The sequence below is a fragment of the Ceratotherium simum genome, chromosome 16 (genome assembly GCF_057802395.1).
Source record: "Ceratotherium simum simum isolate JZ-2026a chromosome 16, ASM5780239v1, whole genome shotgun sequence".
NCBI lineage: Eukaryota > Metazoa > Chordata > Mammalia > Perissodactyla > Rhinocerotidae > Ceratotherium > Ceratotherium simum.
In genome coordinates this window covers 49,279,631-49,299,618 of record NC_141915.1, presented here as the reverse complement: position 1 = coordinate 49,299,618, position 19,988 = coordinate 49,279,631, and the positions used below count along the sequence as shown (strand labels likewise).

At 35.3% G+C, this 19,988-nt stretch overlaps 1 protein-coding gene across 4 annotated transcripts in view; it reads right to left on the bottom strand.

Annotated features, from left to right (window-relative positions):
- CEP112 (centrosomal protein 112) overlaps window positions 1-19,988 on the bottom strand; it is a 449,689-nt gene that overhangs the window by 309,639 nt on the left and 120,062 nt on the right. For all 4 annotated transcript variants that reach the window (XM_087441468.1, XM_087441471.1, XM_087441469.1 and 1 more), the window contains one exon: window positions 13,853-13,932. In XM_087441468.1, the coding sequence (XP_087297594.1) occupies window positions 13,853-13,932 (80 nt within the window). The remainder of the gene's footprint in view (window positions 1-13,852; window positions 13,933-19,988) is intronic.

Below are 19,988 nucleotides of genomic sequence, written 5' to 3'. Positions count from 1 at the left end.
AAAAATTAAAAATAGAAATACCATATGATCCAGCTATCTTACTACTGAGTATTTATCCAAAGAATATGAAATCAATAATTCAAAAGGATATGTAGCCCTATGTTCATCGCAGCGTTATTCACAATAGCCAAGACCTGGAAGCAACCCAAGTGCCCATCAACAGATGAATGGAAAAAGAAGATGTGGTATATATATATCTATATACACAATGGAATACTGTTCAACCATAAAAAAAGACAAAATCATGCCATTTGCAACAACATGGATGGACCTTGAGGGTATTATCCTAAGTGAAATAAGTCAGACAGACAAAAACAAATACGATTTGTTTGATTTCAAGTATGATATCAGTCATAAGAGGAAGATAAACAAACCAAAACATACACAGATAAGGAGAAAAGATTGGTGGTTACCAGAGGGGCAGGTATGGGGGGAGGGCAAAAGGGGTGAAGGGGCACATACGTATGATGACAGATGAGAACTAGTCTACTGGTGGCGAACACGACGCAGTCTATACAGAAACAGAAATATAACAATGTACACAATGTTATAAGCCAACATGACCTCAATAAAATAATTTCTTAAAAAAAAGATAAGTGATAACGAGTGTTGACAAGGATGTGGAGAAAAGGGAAACCTTTACACTGCTGGTGGGACTGTCAACTGGTACAGCCACTATGGAAAACAGTATGGAAGTTTCTCAAGAAATTAAAAATAGAACTACAGTCGTCCCTGGGTATCCACAGGGGATTGGTTTCAGGAACCCCAGTGGACACCAGCATCCACAGATGCTCAACTTCCTTATATAAAATGGCGTAGTACCATGAATACTGTCAGCCCTCCATATTCACAGGTTTTGGTTACATTTACATTTGGTTACATCCACAGATTCTGGTTGTATTTTATCCTACTTTGATATAATTAATCTAATTCTAGTTACATAAAATCTAAAATGATTTCATGCACGTTAAATAATTTCTTCTTGCTCCCCGATGCTACACAATATCTAGGTTGTTAAAAGTAACATTATAGGCAGATATGAAAATTTGACATATTTTGATTGAATATAAATTGTATCTGTTAACTTTAGTAATAATAATAATAGAAAAAATATCCTGAAAATTTACAAACTCAACTGGTCTTTAAATTCATATATTCTCAATTAAAACCACATCTTCTTTAATAGTATCATAAGTTACAGGCTATTTTTATATTACAGTGGAACAGTTTTTATAATTAATCTTCCAAGAAAACTTTTTGAAAGTCCAAATTTGTTTTCTAAATGGAATAAAATTTCTTACCAAGGTGACTCTGTAAAGATGTTTTCATTCACTTATTAGGCACAGAAATCTTTAGATTGACGATTCAAGTTTGCAGGCTTCCTTTTAGCTTCTTTCCAGATAGCCCCTTAATTCAAATTTTTTCCATTTTAAAGTATGTATCACCATTAATTCTTTAATATATTTTTTATCAATCTTACAAACAAAATGATCAAGCCACAGTTCCTCACTTCAGCAATGTATAAAACTAAATTTAGAATTATGCTACTCAGCTATACTTTCAAATTCCTACACAAGACTGATTTAACCTAGCTCTCTCTTTCTACCAAAACTCAAAATTCAAGCTCCTGGGTAAACTGGAAAGTTATCTGCTTTTAATGCAACTTCATCCAAATTGTTGCAGTAGGCAATGTTCCACTAAAAACAAACCTAATCAAAATGTAGTCCACTCCCTCTTTGAATAATCACAAGATTGTTTAGTATTCCATTTAAGTCTTCTTTTAAGATTAGTTTCTAGCAAATGAAAGTGCAAAAACACTGTCATTATAACTTTGCAGTTTTATTATCTTTAAGGCATTCCTATTTGAAGATTAATCCCTGTTCCTACTAATATTATAAATGTTGATTTATAACAACAAACTAGCAACCAAAGATAAATGAAGGAGATTTAAAAGAACCTTATAGGAAAGCTTTTCCACTCATGTTTAAAAATATAACTCCTTTAAAAATATAACTTTAGGGGTAAATAATCTGTTTTCCACTGTAATGAGAGATTATAAATACTATGTATATTGAGCAAGAACAGACTGTTTTTTAAAAGCTATATGTCAGTTTCTCAGAAAAATAACACTCCAAAACTATTTCATAAATTTCCTCATTTTAAACAAAACGATAGATAAGGCCAGGAAAAAGAAGTGGTGCTGCTGATTTTTGTATAAATAAATAATTTTATAGAATGACTTTCAATGGTGAACATTTGCTGAATATTACTAGCATTGAGAGTTGGCTTCAAAAGCGGTCAAATAAAAATATAATTCAAGAACATTCTGAATTACTTTAGAAAACATCAAGAATTTTTTTCTAGTAATTCCATGTGCAAGTGAAATTACACTTGTAAAAGCAATGATATATGGAAATATTATTACATATTTTTTAAAAAAACAGCTACCATTAACAGAAACCTTGAAATCTTTATTGGAGGGAGGAATATAAAAAAACATCAAGAATATAGTAAAATAATTCCTTAAGAAATTTTCACATTTTTTTCCATACCTGTAATTCTTGCTCAATTAGCTTATAATCACCCATCTACCAACTAGCAGGTCCATGAATCAGATCACTCATGTCTTAGATCCTCCTAAACAAACAAAGTTGATATAATGACTATGTTTTCAGAATTGGAAGTTCAAAACCACACTAGGGTGAAGTAAAAGTGAGGAAACTCAATAACTTCTTCCGTTTGGTCCCAAACCAACTTGAATCCCCACTAATGTCAACTGGTTCTTTGATAATGCCACTGAATAGTCTAAAGGCCTATCCTCCCCACATACATGTCTTACTTGGCACAAAATAAAAATTAGATGGCGTTTTACATCTAAGATAAATGTGTTTACCAAAAGAAACATAATAAGAATGCTCATAGCAGCACTATTAATAATATCCCCAAACTAGGCACTGCCTAAACACTGACTGAATAGATAAACATATTGTGATATGTTCACTTTGGAATGCTATTCAACAAACAAAAATGAATAAACTACAATGATATGTAACTATAACATATCTTACAAACCTAAATGTTGAACAAAAGCAGCTCATTTCTCTCTCCTCTCATCCAGAGTATTGAATTGTGAGCTGCATGATTGGGGGCAGGAAGTGGCTGGAAGAACAGCAGATGGGACTCTCAGAAGGCATTAAATGCATCATAGACTCCATCAAGAAGCCTGCCTATGAGCTACTGGGAATGCGCTACCCACAGACCCCCAACAGGCCCACAGTCACCCCCACACTCTGTGTGCCTTACCTACACACACCGACACCCTGTGGTCAGTTCCCTGTGCGCGCTCACAATGGTGGCAGCCAGAGCGAGCCTTAGCAGATGGCAAGTGAGAATGCACAGAAAGCCAGTCCCAACCTGAGGGCCAGGGAGAGACCACAAACTTGAGCTTCAGCACCACTTTTGTAAAAACAAAAGAGAAGCTGTCAGCACTTGGCCTGATATGTTGCAGGATCGAGAAAAAGCACACAAGCTTAAGAATTCTGCCACAAGAGGGAGGAAGAAGCGTGGATCAGGTGTACTTATTTTGAGGGCTTCTCAGAATAAGTAGCAGGGCTAAAGAAAGTTATTTCTCTCCTAAAGGCCGTTAATAAAGACTTCTACTAGGTGACTCCTTCTTCAAATGCAAGGACAGCAACACAAAACTTCAAGGAACATGAAAAATCAAGGAAACATGACACTACCAAAGGATCACAATAATCTTCTAGTAACTGATCCAAAGACATGAGGATCTGTAATTTATCTGATAAAGAATACAAAATAACTATTTTAAGGAAACTCAATGAAATACAAGAAAACACAGAAAGACAATTCAATGAAATCAGGAAAACACACAAACAAAATGAGAAATTTAACAAAGAGAAATCATAAAAAAGAACCAAACAGAAATTCTGCACTTGAAGAATACAATGAATGAAATGAAAAGGGCAATAGAGAGCATCAACAACAGAATGGATCAAGCAAAAGAAATAATCTGTGAGACAGAAGATAGGAACTTTGAAATTACCCAGTCAGAAAGAAACAAAAAAAAATGAATGAAAAAGAGTGAAGAAAGCCTACGTGAGCTATGGGATACGGCCAAAAGATCCAACTCGTGAATTATGGGAGTTTCAGAAGGAGGAGACAGGGAGAACAGAGGAGGAAGCTTATTTAAAGAAATAACGGCTAAACTATGGAAAACAGTATGGAGGATTCTCAAAAAATTAAAAATAAAACCACCATTTGATCCAGCAATTCTACTTCTAGGAATATACACAAAGGAAACAAAAACACTAATTCAAAAAGATATCTGCACACCCATGTTCATAGCAGTATTATTTATAACAGCCAGGACATGGAAACAACCTAAGTGTCCATGGACAGATGAACGAATAAAGAAGTTGTGGTATATATATATACAATAGAATATTATTCAGCCATAAAAAATGAGGAAATCCTGCCATTTGTGACAACTTGCATGGACCTTGAGGGCACTGTGCTGGGTGAAATAAGTCAGACAGAGAATACAAACACTGTATGATCTCACTTATGTGGAATCTAAAAAAGAAAAAAAAAAATCCAAACTCATAGAAAAAGAGATCAGATTTGTGGTTACCAGAGGTGGGGGGTGGGGGTAGATGGAATTGGAGGAAGGTGGTCAAAAGGTACAAACTCCCAGTTATAATATAAATAAGTACTACGGATGTAATGTACAACTTGACGACTAGACTTACCACTGCTGTATGACATGTATGAAAGCTGTTAAGACAGTAAATCTTAAGAGTTCTCATTACAATAATTTTTTTTTTGCCCATTTCTTTTTTTTTTTTTTAAAGATTTTATTTATTTATTTTTCCCCACCAAAGCCCCAGTAGATAGTTGTATGTCATAGTTGCACAACCTTCTAGTTGCTGTATGTGGGACGCAGCCTCAGCATGGCCGGACAAGCGGTGCATCGGTGCGCACCCGGGATCCGAACCCGGGCCGCCAGCAGCAGAGCGCGCACACTTAACCGCTAAACCACGGACCGGCCCATGTCCATTTCTTTTTATTGTATCTATGAGATGATGGATGCTAAACAAACTCATTGTAGTAATCATTTCACAATATATATAAGTCAAACCTTTACGCTGTGCTTCTGAAACCCATACAGTGATACACGTCAACTAGGTCTCAATAAAACTAAAAAAAAAAAAAAAAAAATTTAATTAATTAATTAAATTAAATTAAAAAGAAATAATGGCTGAGAACTTCCCAAATCTGGAGGAAGATTTGGATTAAAGACTTAGAAAAACTCCTAGACGGAAACATAGGGAAAAAGCTCCTTGACACTGGATATGACACCAAAAGCCAAAGCAACAAAAGCAAAAATTAATAAATGGAACTACATCAAATTAAAAAGCTTCTGCACAGCAAAAGAAACAATCAATAAAATGAAAAGGCAAACTATGGATAGGGAGAAAATATTTGCCAACCATATATCTGATAAGGGGTTAATATCCAAAATATATGAAGAACTCATACAACTCAATAGCAAAAAAACCAAACAATCTGAATTAAAAACCCACAGAGGAACTGAATAGACATTTTTCCAAAGAAGACATACAAGCGGCCAACAGGTGCATGAAAAGATGCTCAATCATTAGCGAAATGCAAATCAAAAGCACAATGAGATATCACCCCACACCTGTTAGAATAGCTATTATCGAAAAGACAAGAGATAACAAGTGTTGGCGAGGACATGGAGAAAAGGAAACCCTTTATTCTGTTGGTGGGAAACTGGTACAACCACTATGGAAAGGAGTATAGAGGTTCCTCAAGAAATTAAAAATAGAACCACCATATGATCCAGCAATCCCACTTCTGAGTATATATCCAAAAGAAAAGAAATCAGGGCCTTGAAGAAGTATCTGTACTCCCATTGCAGCATTATTCACAATAGTCAAGATAAGGAAACAACCTAAGTGTCCATCAATAGGTGAATGGATAAAGAAGATGTGGTATGTATATATATATACAGTGGAATATTATTCAGCTATAAAAAAGAAGGAATTCCTGCCATTTGCAACATCATGGCTGGATCTTGATGGCATTATGCTAAGTGAAATAAGTCAGAGAAAGACACATACTGTATGATCTCTGCTGAGTGAAATAAGTCACACAGAGAAAGACAAATACTGTATGACATTCCTTATATGTGGAATCCAAAAAGCCCAACTCATGGAAACAGAGTAGAATGGTGGATACCAGGGAACGGGAGGCAAGGGGAATGACATGATGTTTGTAAAAGAGTACAAACTTCCAGTTATAAGATGAATAAGTTCCTGAGATCTAATGTACAGCATGGTGATTACAGTTAACAATACTGTGTTATATACTTGAAAGTTGCTAAGAAAGTAGATCTTAAATGTTCTCACCACAAAAAAGAAATGGTAACTATGTAAGCTGATGGAGGTGTTCACTAACACTAAGGTGGTAATCATTCCGCAATATATAAGTGTATCAAATCAACATGTTGAACACCTTAAATTTACACAATGTTATATATCAATTACACCTCGATAAAGCTGGAAAAAATTTAATAATAAAAGTTAAACATCTTTAAATTTTTATCTTCTGAAATCATGAAATGGTATTTAAAAATTCAATATTTGTACTTCATGTTTCCATTTACTCAACAATCTATGTTGCTCCTACATTGAATAAAAATATAAAACCATGTAACTTTTCTGTCCGCTTATCTCTTGGAAATTATTTGTGGAAGATCATTCTGACTGAATTTTTTAAAAAGGTGCTTAGATGACACTGAATAGTTCCAGAAAAGCTGTTTTTCCTGGACGCTGCATTTATAATCTTCATCACAGACTCATCACCTTCGCAGAGTCACGTCTCTTACATGGACTGTTACTGTAGCCTCATCTTCCCTCTTTTCCTGCCTCCAATTTCTTGTTACTCAAATTTATGATATTCTCACTCTTGCCAGGATAATCTCCTGAAAGTACAGTTCAGGCATGAGATTTACCTACCCTGAAATAGGAGAATATTTAGGCATTGGGAAAGGTAGTCTCGTGCACGCAATCTTTCGGCCCCCACTCAGCCACAGAAGAATGGGCCTTCGGCTTGGAACACTTCCTTACCCAGAGATAAAGAGCCCACAAAGCCTGTGCTGGCTTTATCATCTTGTGTGAGAATATCTTTCCCTGAATGCTTTTTTTTGTGTGTGTGTGAGGAGATCAGCCCTGTGCTAACATCTGCCAATCCTCCTCTTTTTTTGCTGAGGAAAACTGGCCCTGGGCTAACATCCGTGCCCATCTTCCTCCGCTTTATATGGGACGTCGCCACAGCATGGCTTGGCAAGCAATGGCAGTGCGTCATTGCGCGCACCCAGGATCTGAACCAGCGAACCCTGGGCCGCGGCAGTGCAGCGTGTGCACTTAACCGCTTGCGCCACCAGGCTGACCCCTAAATGCTCTTTTGTCTTTGTTTGAAGTGTATGCATCACATGGCCCCTAGCCAACTCCACTGTTATATCTCTGCAGGGAGGGGACGGGATATTTAGACTGCAGCACAGGACAGGTAGGCAAATTGCCCTGTGTCAGCCATCAGGAGAGACCCATTGCTCATGGAGGACCGACGCCCACTACTAAAGCTGATCTTGCTCTGTCTCTTCACGGTGTGAGTAAAGCATTGTTCCATTCAGTGCTTGATTGCATTGTGTTCCCGGTGACTCCGTACTAAGATGCAGTGGGCACAAGTGTTTGGACTTCTATTCCTGGTGGCTGGCATTGTGATGATCTTTGCCATCCTCCATATAGTTTGAGTCCTCCCCAGGGATGGGTAACCAGTGCACAGTGCCTTACACTCTTAAAATTGATAACCAGTGCACGGTAATCTGCTGTGCCATTAGGAATCAAAATGTGTGTGCTACAGTCAGATTCAAGTTTATAAAATAAGATTGATAAACTAAAAGTGGAAAATGAATTTATATATTACTACCTATGTATTGCGAATTCCCACAAGAAGAAAACTTAAAACATCTCTAAAATATACTATAATCATCATGCAGAATATCTTTTATTTTCATTAAAAATACCCCAATTGTACACTTATTAAAAAGCTGTATTTCCTATTCTATATTCCAATGGCCTCCTAACAAACTGTCTTAAAAGGCTGTGGCAGGGTGTCCTTCCATTCTAGATGAGAAAAATTCTCACTTGTTAAAAAAAAGGGATGTTAACCTTATCACCTATCCATTTATTATATGAAATACATAAAAGGTTTTCTCAGCCAAAAACTCAAAATAATTAGACTTCAGATATTTCCAGAGACTGTCTGGGTTTACAGCCGCTCCACCCCGTGCTAGCTAAGTGATCTGGGACAAGCTGAAAGTGTCTCCAGACCCTGAGGAGTTGCAGGACACATTTACTTTAGAATATATAAAGTGCAGAGAAATTTTTTTAAATCCTATACGCTCACTAACTAGGGGTAGCCATTATTAATGTTTTATAATTCTTCCTTCTAAAATCTTTATTGGTTTCTTTTGCCTTTATTATTGTTTTAAGCTACAAAAGTAATAAACAATATTCTTATTGGAAAAGATTCTAACTCTATACAAATACAGAGAGGAAAACACGAATATCTCCCCTTCTCTCACTCCATACACTTTGGCACATATATATATATATATTTCCAGGTCCCTTTCACTGTATTTATACACACACACACACACAGAATCTATTTTTTAAATTCATCCTTGTATCACAGTTAAAATATCGGGAAATTAAATAACCCAGAAGAAACATATTAGGGCTAAATTAGCTTAGGTCACCACAAAATGCCAAAACACCTCTTAATATTAAGACTTCAGCTTTTATTGAGGGTCAAAATAAGAAGTGGTTAGTTAGCATTTTCTACAAAATAACTACTAAGATCTTGTCCCTTATTACTTACTCCTTTTTCCCTTATTACTTATTTATTATTTCAAATAAATGATGTTGAGGTAATTGGGCAACCATTTGACAAAAAACAAAAACAAGAGGTCCATACTTCACAACCTACACTGGATACACTCCAAATAGATCACAGTTTTAAGTGTTAAAATCAAACCATACATGTCCTAGAAGACACATGGAAGAATTTTCATCCTGTGTTCATCAATAGTTGTTGTTAGTGCCATGGAGAGAATTCAGACTCCTAGCGCCCTGTGGACAGCAGAACAGAACCCTGCCTGGTCTTTTTGCACCATCCTCTCACCTTCTGGTGCTATATCAGACAATGCTCCGCTGTATTTCATAGGGTTTTCATGGCCAATTATTTCCCAAGGTGGTGACCAGGTCCTTCTTCCTAGTCTCTCTTAGTCTGGAAGCCCCACTGAAACCTGTCCACCACGGGTGACCCTCCTGGTATTTGAAATACCGGTGGCATAGCTTTCAGCATCACAGCAATACACAGCTGCCACAATATGATAATGACAGACAGGTCGTGTGGTTCCCTGACTGGGATGCGAACCCAGGTCCTGTGGATGACAGTGCCCAATCTTAACCACTAGACCACCAGCGCTGGCATTCATCAATAGAGAACTGGTAAAATAAATTACACCAAATACACAAAATAGAACGAGGAAGCTCTTTATGTCCTTACATGAAACAATCTCCAAGACATATCGATAAGTGAAAAGCAGAAAACAAAACAAAGATCAGGGTGTATGTGGAGTGTAAGGAGAAAAGATGATGGGGAAAGAATAACTGCACATGAAAGGAGACACAAGGAATTGAGACAATGCTTCTTTCAAAGAGGAAAAATGTGCAGCTAGAGGGCTCGTACGGAAGGGGGCTTTCTCCAACATGCTCTTTTCCCATCTTTCAGATTTTTAACCATAGGACTATATTACCTAGCTTTAAAAATTATTAAAAAATTATAAGGGTACAATTAGCCACTGTTTCACCTTTCCTTACAGTATATTTATTTATAGCAAAGTCTAAGCAAGAGCAAACCTAACCGATATTTTTAAATACTTATGTAATTAAATATCTTATATATCCACATTTTATATAGTATATAAATTTACAAAAAGTCAGCTAAACATATGTTTCAGGGTTATAAAGTAATTGTGACAAAAATTCAAAGTAATGATTGAAAAGGAGACTAATGGAATATTCAGTTTCATGACATGCCTCCTTTGAACAAAAATGCATGATGAATTTGTTTTAGTAATGTCAAGGGGCCTCTGGCCTGCGAGGTTATAGCCCAGATTTGAATTTGTTTTCTCTCTCTGTATTTTTTTTAAAAACCAGTAAAAGTTTTATCTGTAGTGTATATATTCACACACAGTCACATATACATACATATGTACATACAGCACCACAATCAAAACAATATGTTTTAGTTAAACAAGGGCTTGCTTCCTCTAGGGTCATTTATAACCATATCATGTAAAGACCAATATTATCATATGTTCTAGTGAAATTACCACTACATATTTTCAATATTAATTGAAAAACAGAAAGCTTACATATATCAGTGTCAGAGGAGAAATATTTATAATGTTTACAATTTGACAATGCAAAAAAGGTAAAACGGATCAGAATAAATCTGTTTCAAGGCAGTTTTGTATTTTACCGCCAAAGAGGAGTTTGAAAAAGGTATCAATTGAAAAGATGACCTTGGAATGTTTCATTGAATACCTTAAAATAGACAATTTACACAACATCTCTGAACAATGCTTTATTATTTTTATAGCAACAAAAACTTAGAAATCAAATCTGGCAAACATATGAATATTGAAAAAGGAATAAACCAAATCTATACTATCTACATCTGTTGATTATAGATTTTAACTCCTCCAAAAACACCATATACTTTTTCAGTGTTAGTCCTTCAAAGAGTTACACCAAATTATTTTGTTATATATGGTCATTTTCCATTCATTAGTCTACTGAGTTTCCTAGATACTTTAATTACTTGTCTTTGAAAAATGAAAAATGAACACATACAATTCATACCATTTACAGTTATAGTTTCAGATAATTTTCAGTTACTGGAAGCTATTAAAATTATTTTCTACAATAAAAATGAAGTAGGAAGCAAATTTAGGATATGTGTGGAATAAAAATTGTAAATAGTAATAGGGCAGTAATATTAGACTAGTTTTATTTCTGAAAAACAATAACAATAGGCAAATTTGCTTTAAGGAGTTAGCATTTAAAATGCTGACTTCAAACCAGTATTCCTCTTAAATAAGGATTGGTTCTGAAGTATCAACTTGAGCCCTAAACCAAAGATTGAGTTGAATAATTTATCATGTATTCATATGTATATGAATTCATATGTATATATTCCTGTTCTCTGATATCATCTACTATACATTCAACATGCACACAAGAAATAACCTTTACTGAGTGAATGAAAGAATGATTAAATGAATGAATACCACCACATTCTAAAAGTGAGATTTTTTACCTTTGTGTATATTTATTAAAGAAAAAATTTTGCTAATAATCAAGGCAAATTTCTATAACAAATGTAGTTATTTGTCTTTTAGAAAAATCGAATTTTCTCTGGACCAACTGAGTTTACCACTATTCTTAGATTCAAAACCAGTAACAGTTGCCTCCCCAGAATATTTTCCTTTAGGGAAAATAGTCAGCTTGTGCTGTTTACTTTGAAGTTCAGACCACAAAATAACTTACTCTGCTACTTTCAGACCAGATTTCTCCTGCTATACGAGGTGCTATCTTGTTGGAATCATCTAGACATGTAGTCAAAATGAAGACATCACCTACATAGGGAATGGAGAAATAGATCTACAGGGGAATTTTACTAAAAAATCTAAACTAGCTTTTTTAACTCCAGGTAAAATTTGGTATTTTGGTAAAGACTTTTAAAGCCTTAAAGAGTGTTTCTCGGCTCAGAAAATGATTATGTTGCATATAGGAAACTACAGAGGTTTCAGGGTTCTTTCATTATCTATCAGTGAACATTAAAAGATACTATACAGTTTTACACATAAACTCCCAACATCTCACTGAAAAAATCTTTCTGAATTCCCACTGCACTTACTGTCAACTCTAAGTACTTCAAATGCCTGACCTGGACTTTAAGATCGATAAGAACAGAGCTGTCTTGAGCTTTATCTTCTAAACCTTCTATTTCTCTTAGTTTGATACTACAATATATAGACATTGTAGGTACTGAACAAATATTTGTTGATTTACTGTTATTTAAAAGAGATTATCTCTTCATTTAGGGATATAAAATACAAGTCAACAAACCAATGAAAAAAGTATAAAGAAATTATAAAAGAACAGAGACAAAGTAGAACAAAAGTGTGGTAAACTGAATAGATGAAGAAAGTTAACCAATATTTTAAGGATAAAATGAATTAATGAGGAATAAAGAGAGGGTATCCCATCCTTAAAGAAAGCAAGGATGCTCCAGTTTTGTCATTATTCAAGCTGGAGTATAAAATACCATTATTTGACTTAACGTTTAATGAGTATTATAGTGCTCTTCTTTTTTTTTTTTTTATAATTTTTATTTATTTTTTCCCCCAAAGCCCCAGTAGATAGTTGTCTGTCATAGCTGCACTTCATTCTAGTTGCTGTATGTGGGACGTGGCCTCAGCATGGCCGGACAAGCGGTGCGTTGGTGCACGCCCGGGATCCGAACCCAGGCCACCAGCAGCGGAGAGCGCGCACTTAACCGCTAAGCCACGGGGCCAGCCCTATAGTTCTCTTCTGATTTCATCTAATTCATATGTTGCCATGCAAACAAAAATAAGCAGTAAGTCCTTCTGTACAAAAAAAAATTGATATCCTGTGATGCCACAGCACATAAATTATTTTAAGATGTTATATTCAGCAACTCAGCCAATACATTTTACTAACAAGCAAAGTGAGGGAGAAGGAATGGTTATGCAATCTTCCCAGGCAGAATTTGATACTACGTTTGTTTGATGTTGGGTGTTCTTTTTGGCCTTTCTGTAAGTTATTCCTGCTTGGAGGTTTGGGGCAGCAAGAAAAATGAAACTGCCTGATTCTCTGGGAGTTAGCTAGATACTCTGCACTCAAGTAAGCTTTCCTTCTTAAATCACTTTCTCGGGTCAGGTACCCTGTTGACCTGTCTCCTATTAAAGTTCTTATCATTCTGTAGTATAATTGCCAAAGTTCTTTCCAACTGGACTATAAGGTCCTCTGGGAAGGGACTACACATTGTCTGACACATGGTGGGAACTCAATATTTATTGAAAAAAATCAATGTTTTCCAACTAAAAACTGCAAGATAAAACTTAGTGATAAGTAGAGTCTAATCAACTTAGTAAATGAATGGAGAAGACAAATAAAATCTAACACTTCAATGTGTATATTTAAGTATTATATCATGAGACAAAACCTTTCCTAAACAATGCCTGTATAGTAGTCCATTAGTCCATTTTCAGATATAACACCTAGACCATTTCATTACCCAAATTTCTCAAAAAAATCTACAGAGGAATTTCCAAATATCCTAAGGCCTAAATGTTGTTTTGGGTTTTTTTTAATCTGTTTTCATTTAAGAGGAAGAAAACATCTGAAATCACTAAGTTCTATTTTCTTACATTCCCATTACTTAAAAACAGCTAAACTGATTGTTTCCTTTTTTAAAAAAATTTCTAGCTAGTAATAAAATTCTGAAAATAGAGATCTGTGATGGAAAACTGACTCAAACTAAACTGTAGCACGCCTATTATAAAAATATGTTTAGGTTCTGGTTACTTAACTTAGCTCACAGTTTAGAACAGGAGTATTTTTTAAATTAAATATATTACAATTTTACTCACTTCAAAGCTTCCTCCAATTTTTGGATTTTCTTTTGAGCATCTTCTTTTTCTTTATCAAGTTCACTCTGCAAGTCATGAACCTGCCATGATGAAGACATGTAAAATTTACCAGAAGACAAGTAAAGTTTACTTAAAGGAGAAATACAAACAATGAAGCAGTAATCTTAAACTTATTTTTAATATAAAATTAGATATTTCAAGACAGAGACTTGGTTAACCATAATCATTTACCATGTAATTATTTCAATACTATACTTCCAATACCAATTTTCTGGTCAAAGTTAATAATTGTTTGAATCTACCTGCATGTGGATTCCCTGTAAAATAAACTGATATGTAAGAAACTCAAAAAGGGAGCAATCACTTTTGAAATTTTTTTAAATTACCTATTAGCCAAAGGAAAGGAATCACACAAGATTTAGGAGAATACAATAAATAATGTGTGTATATTCCCCAAACACATACAGCTTATGATGAAGCAGCCTTCTCTTCCACTGTTAGGAATGATTTGTATAAGCATTTACAGAGTTCGGGAGGAAATCCCCCCACCATAAGTATCTCTTTCCTAAACGTGGCATCCTTTGAGTAGGTGGGATGGCAGCACGAATAATGAGCGCTAAATGAAAATTTCTCTTCACAGAAAGTTCTTCGCATGCAAATGCAGATAAGCATACCCAACATGGACATTATACGGATCTAAAAGTAGGAAAAGGAAACGCTGGTACAGCTGGAGGGAAGGAGGGAGTAAAACAGCAGCCATGGTTCCACATACATGGCAATTGAGGGTACAGAGCCTCGCCAGTAGGTAAGAAAACTCAAGTCACTTAGTGGGGTGAGGATACCGGCTACACATCTGCTGGCAACCCAAATGAGGCTGAAAGGGCAACTGACAGGTACAGGGAATGGGGAAGGAATGACAACAACAAAACCAACAACACATAAACACACACACACACACACAATCACAAACCTTTTCAAACAATGAATCAGTGCTAGCTAAAAATACTTGTATTCAGCTATTTATATTAGTTTGGCTGGAGACCTATTTAACTCAAAAATCCTATATTCTTTGGTCTTTTCCTTTTATAATTCTCTTCTATTTTTTTCTCTTGGTCTTTTAGTAAAATAAATAAAATGCTTGTAAACTGAAAGTAGAGAGGAAATTTTCCATGAGAGCATCAAAAAGTTTCTACTAGCTGCTATGATGGCCATCACCAAGCTGAGAAAAAACTAAGAAATAGAGAGGAACATGCACGGTGGCTGGGAGCGTGGACTACCGGGAGAATTAGGAGATGGGAGGCCCTCTCCTCCATATTTTAAATGGCAAAATCAAAACACTTCACAAATACCTACCTTATTAGGAAGAGAAAGAGCAACTAACTTGCCTTGCAAATTTTTTCCACGACATTTATTTTACTTTACATGGGGGGAGAAAAGTCTATTGTCCAAAATTTTACCAGATTCAAGATCAAAATTACTGTCTTACCTATCTTGGATCCCTAGTATGTACTACAGTGCTTGGCATATAGTAGGCATGAGAAATTGGAGTAAGTACATCAAAGGGGCAACAGAAGCACCATTCCGACACTGATCTGGTCTCTTTAATGTATAGAATTACAGAATCAAAGCTCCAAAATTAAACTCAGAAATGACCTAATGCCGACATTTTGGAAACACATGTTTTTATATCAGTAAAATCCTTTCTTGAAATAAAATCTTCAATGCAAACCAAAACACCAACTTAAAAAACACAAAGAAAAGCAAATCTGTTTGAGTGGAAGGTGGGGAATGACAGTTGGGAACAAAGTTAATGGGAGAGACTAGTATAAGCTCAGTTAATATCTCGACTGTTACTTTCAACGGTGTCACTTATACATATTTACCTATTCTTTTGCTTTATTCTTTCTCTGTTAATCAATTTTAAGTCTCTTGTAAATATCACACAGATTTGGCTTTTAACTCAAATTATACATTTTATTTTTTTAATAAGGGAGATTATTGGATTTGTTGCTATCACTAAAATATTCTTATTTATGGAATTTTTCTTTATGCTTCCTAGTTTTTTATGTTCCTTTTTTATATGGCTTTTTTTGGTTCCAAACTCCTCCATGTTCTGATAGATTGATAGACAGAGACAGACAGGTTTTAATTTCACCAGTGATACTATAAATATTTCATAATTATTTTTAACATATAATTCTCTAATATTCAGCAAGTAAAAAATTAACTTCTGTCCTATCTTTTTAAATAATAGCTTAGCACATGCTTACTTCTCCTTCTCCTGTCCATTTTAGCTTTATTTTAAACAATCTGAGAATGTTGATCTAGATAGCCATTTTAATATTTTTTTAACTTTACATCCCTTCTCTCAAGAATTTTTTGACATTTGCATTGTTTTATATCATGTACACAATAAATATTTAAATTCACCTCTATTTTAGTTAATTTTGGCCTTTACTATTACTCCTTTTGTATTCTTTTCTTTGTTGTATTGTTTTGATTTGCGTTTTTGCTTATCTTTAAGTTGATTAAAGTACATCATCAGTAATTTTATTTTCAAAAAGAATATCTGAGTGATGTATCCCTGAGGCTTTACATATTCAAGAATGTCATTCTGCTGCCTGCACACACAAAGGCAAGCGTGTGCATAAGATTCTTGAGTCACAACATTTGGCCTAAACACAGAGCATATGTCACTCTATTGTTTTATGACATTTAGATTTGCAACATCTCCCTGATACAGGGAGAATCTTCTAAATTTTCATAAACAGACCTTCAGAAAAGTTTTCTCATACCTTTATTTTTATGTTGATTTATTCTTAGCCTCCCTTTGGGAATATCAATTGTTTTACAGCACTCTTTTTTCTATTTTCTGCGTTAATATCCATCTCCTTTCTCAAAATTTTTTATTCTTTGCCCTTTTACTTTGCAGTTTGAAAGTAATGGTATGTCCTTCATATCACTGATTTAATTCTTTACAACATCTGTTCTACCCCTAACCAGCTCCTATGTGGATTTTAAATCTGCTATCATATTTTTAGGGTCTTTACAATCCTTCCCGTGACAGTACCCCCATTTTCACTTCCTCCTTTTCTTTCCTTATGATATCTGTTCCTCTTTCATAGACATCATATCTTCTGGTATTCTACTGATGACTTTCTTGATGTTTTCTTTTGGAGTACTACGTTTTCAGAAGAAACTCCTTTCTCTGAGTCTTCTGTATAATGCTCTCATTCTTTTGCTCTATACTATTTTTCCACAGACCCCATTTTGGCTTTTTCCTCCTACTCATTCATAAACAGAATTATCTGTTCAGATTTGGTGCTTGGCAAAAAATACACAGGGCATAACCTTGCCTCTATTCCATGTCTCCTGGTGTGGTCTCCTTCTTAGAGCTGCAGCTAAAATCCAGTTCCCAGGAAATCCCCAGGAGGGTCTGGAGATTTCTCCTGAGGAGGAGTTTTCTCCACACCCCATAGCCTACTTCCCAGTACTCTGAAACAATACATTACACAGCAAACAGACAAGGAGGTGCTATCAGAGTTACTGATAAGTCAACAGTATTTTACATATTGGGACTGTACCTCCAATATACTGTGCTACCAAGGTTTCCCCTCTATTTCCTGGTCAGTTTTTTTCTGGGACTCAGAACTCCCTGCATGCAAGCATAATTGAGATTTACCCCTTTAAGTGAAAACTTCAAAATATTAACCATTTTTGAGAAAAATATATCTAAAATTACATGGTGAGGATGAGTGCAAGCTCTGGAGTCAGACTGCATGGGTTTGTATCCCTACCCCTTCTCAGGTCACTTAACCCTCTGTACCTCAGTTGCATCCTCTGAAAAATGGGGACAACAGTGAGTATATAAACAAGATTGTGATGAGTTAGTAAGTTACTCCATGTAAAGCTCTTAGAACAATGTCAAGAACATAATAAATGGTCACAATGTTAAAGATTATCATCATTGCCCTCTCAGATTGAACATTCTCTACACAAACAGGTTCTTGAAAACTCAAGGTCACTATGAACACCCAAAGTCACGGTGTGCCACAAAATGGTAATTCCCTTAGATGTACTACTGGCCCTTCCAGAACACGGCCCCCGAACTGCTAGGCATTGAGCTCTTGTACGTGCCTTTTCTCACTTGCTATTCAATCTTAAGCTCTGTCAAGTTTTCAGCTGCCACTTCCCAGTTAGTGTGCTAACTCAAGCACCTTGATCTAATTTATTGCTTCCAAAACCTTTAGAACCATTTCTAAAGCAGGAATGGGACTACCTGGGTGGGAGAATGAGCGCCTTCCCTCTGAGTTAAACACGCATGTGTCAATGTACAGACTTTCGAGTTAGGGGTTTCTAGAAGCTGTTTCTCATTTATTTTTATATCCTCAGCACCTAGCACAATCCCCGGCCCACACCAGAATAGTTGATAAATGCTGTTCTGGGTTTGTTTATTTGTTCTTAATTGAATATATTTGTATTGTATGCTTAAGGGCCTTTTTAGATTATACTTTTAGTTTTTACCTATATTCCAGGTAGTTGAGGGTGATAGAGATAATGTATTGTCAGTTTTTCCTTTTCAGTGTACTAATGGCAGTGAGGAATAAGGCTTGAATCGATTTGCTTGTAATCCTTTCCCCACTATATATTGTTAATACCAAAAATGAATTTCAACAATTTAAATAATGAATTTAAATAATGAAAATACAAACCAGATAGTCAAAGATACAGCATATATTCTCAAACATGAGTTTGTCATAAATAATTGACTTAAGCAGCCATAAGCACATTTACTGAACATTTACTAAATGTATATTTTACTCCCCTGCAGCCCAAGAATTTAAGTAATCAAGAATGGAGTATTTGCATAAATAAGCAAGAGATTTGCTATATATAAGGAAATAGATATACAGTGGTAGACCTCACGGCATAAGAAAGAGCCCTAACTGCTGCTGACCCACCGACCAACCAGCTGGGTAACTCCACCATGTCTCTTAACCATTCTAACCTCTGTTTCCCAATATGAAAAATATGGGGCATTGGGCTGCATGACTTGTATAAATCATTTCACTGCACAATTTCATGTTTTGAAACTTCACTCAAGGCACATGTCCTCAAGAAAATCATGCCAGTAGTAGCTAGAAAATATTACACAATACATTATATGTAAAACTAGAAATTTTAAATTATTTTTAACCTAATTAAAAGTATTACATATGAATGCTAAACACTGGAATAACTCTTTTCAATGGTTTTGAACTCCACCAGACTTTATATCTCATTTGTTACACAGTTACATGAGAATTATTATAAGTACATATTTCAATTCTAGCACATTTTAGAATATACATGCTTGACATCTGTCTCCTGAGTTTCTCTAAAACAGCACCATCTTTCACTCTGGTGGCTGTTTGGAAAACAAGCACTACGCTATTTGTAGGAGGCAGGTGTTTCCTCACTAGTAAAATCATTTAGCCTAACCATTTCCTGATTGAACAGATTAGGACACTTCATCAAACAATGACATTTAGTTTTACTACCTATCATTTGTTTGATGTTCAAAGATCTTAAGAGCAGGCAATAGCCACTAGAGATCAATAAAGAACATTAGATAATGTGTGTGTACTTAAAATAGGGACAGCATCTGATGCTGTTTCTCTTACCTCAAAGATAAGTTAGAATCTCTCATGCTGCTTTCTTATTGGCATGAGGAAATAATGTCATTCAGATGGCATTTCCTCCTCCTGAGGAGATATTCAGAACTAAGTTTTATACCAAAAGTTATTGAATGTGCACACCTGTAACACTGTATAACAAACAAAAGCCCTATACATCCCATTTAGCTATCCAGTTACACAGTCCAGGGCTATGTAAGATTTATGGCAGCTCTTTGAGCAGGCAAAAAGGATATTCCCTGAGGGGGGTACAAGACATCAAATCTTCATGGCCTGAGATCACAGCAGGTTTAATAAAGAAAGAAGAACAGATGTCATTTTAAAAGGGGAAGATTATGGAATTAATTGTAAAACAAAAAGTGACATGCTGAGCAACATTTTCTTCCAATATAAATAAATGTTAGAACATATGCAATATGAACAAATATGCTTATTTTTCTTTTAAAGATTGCTATCATTTT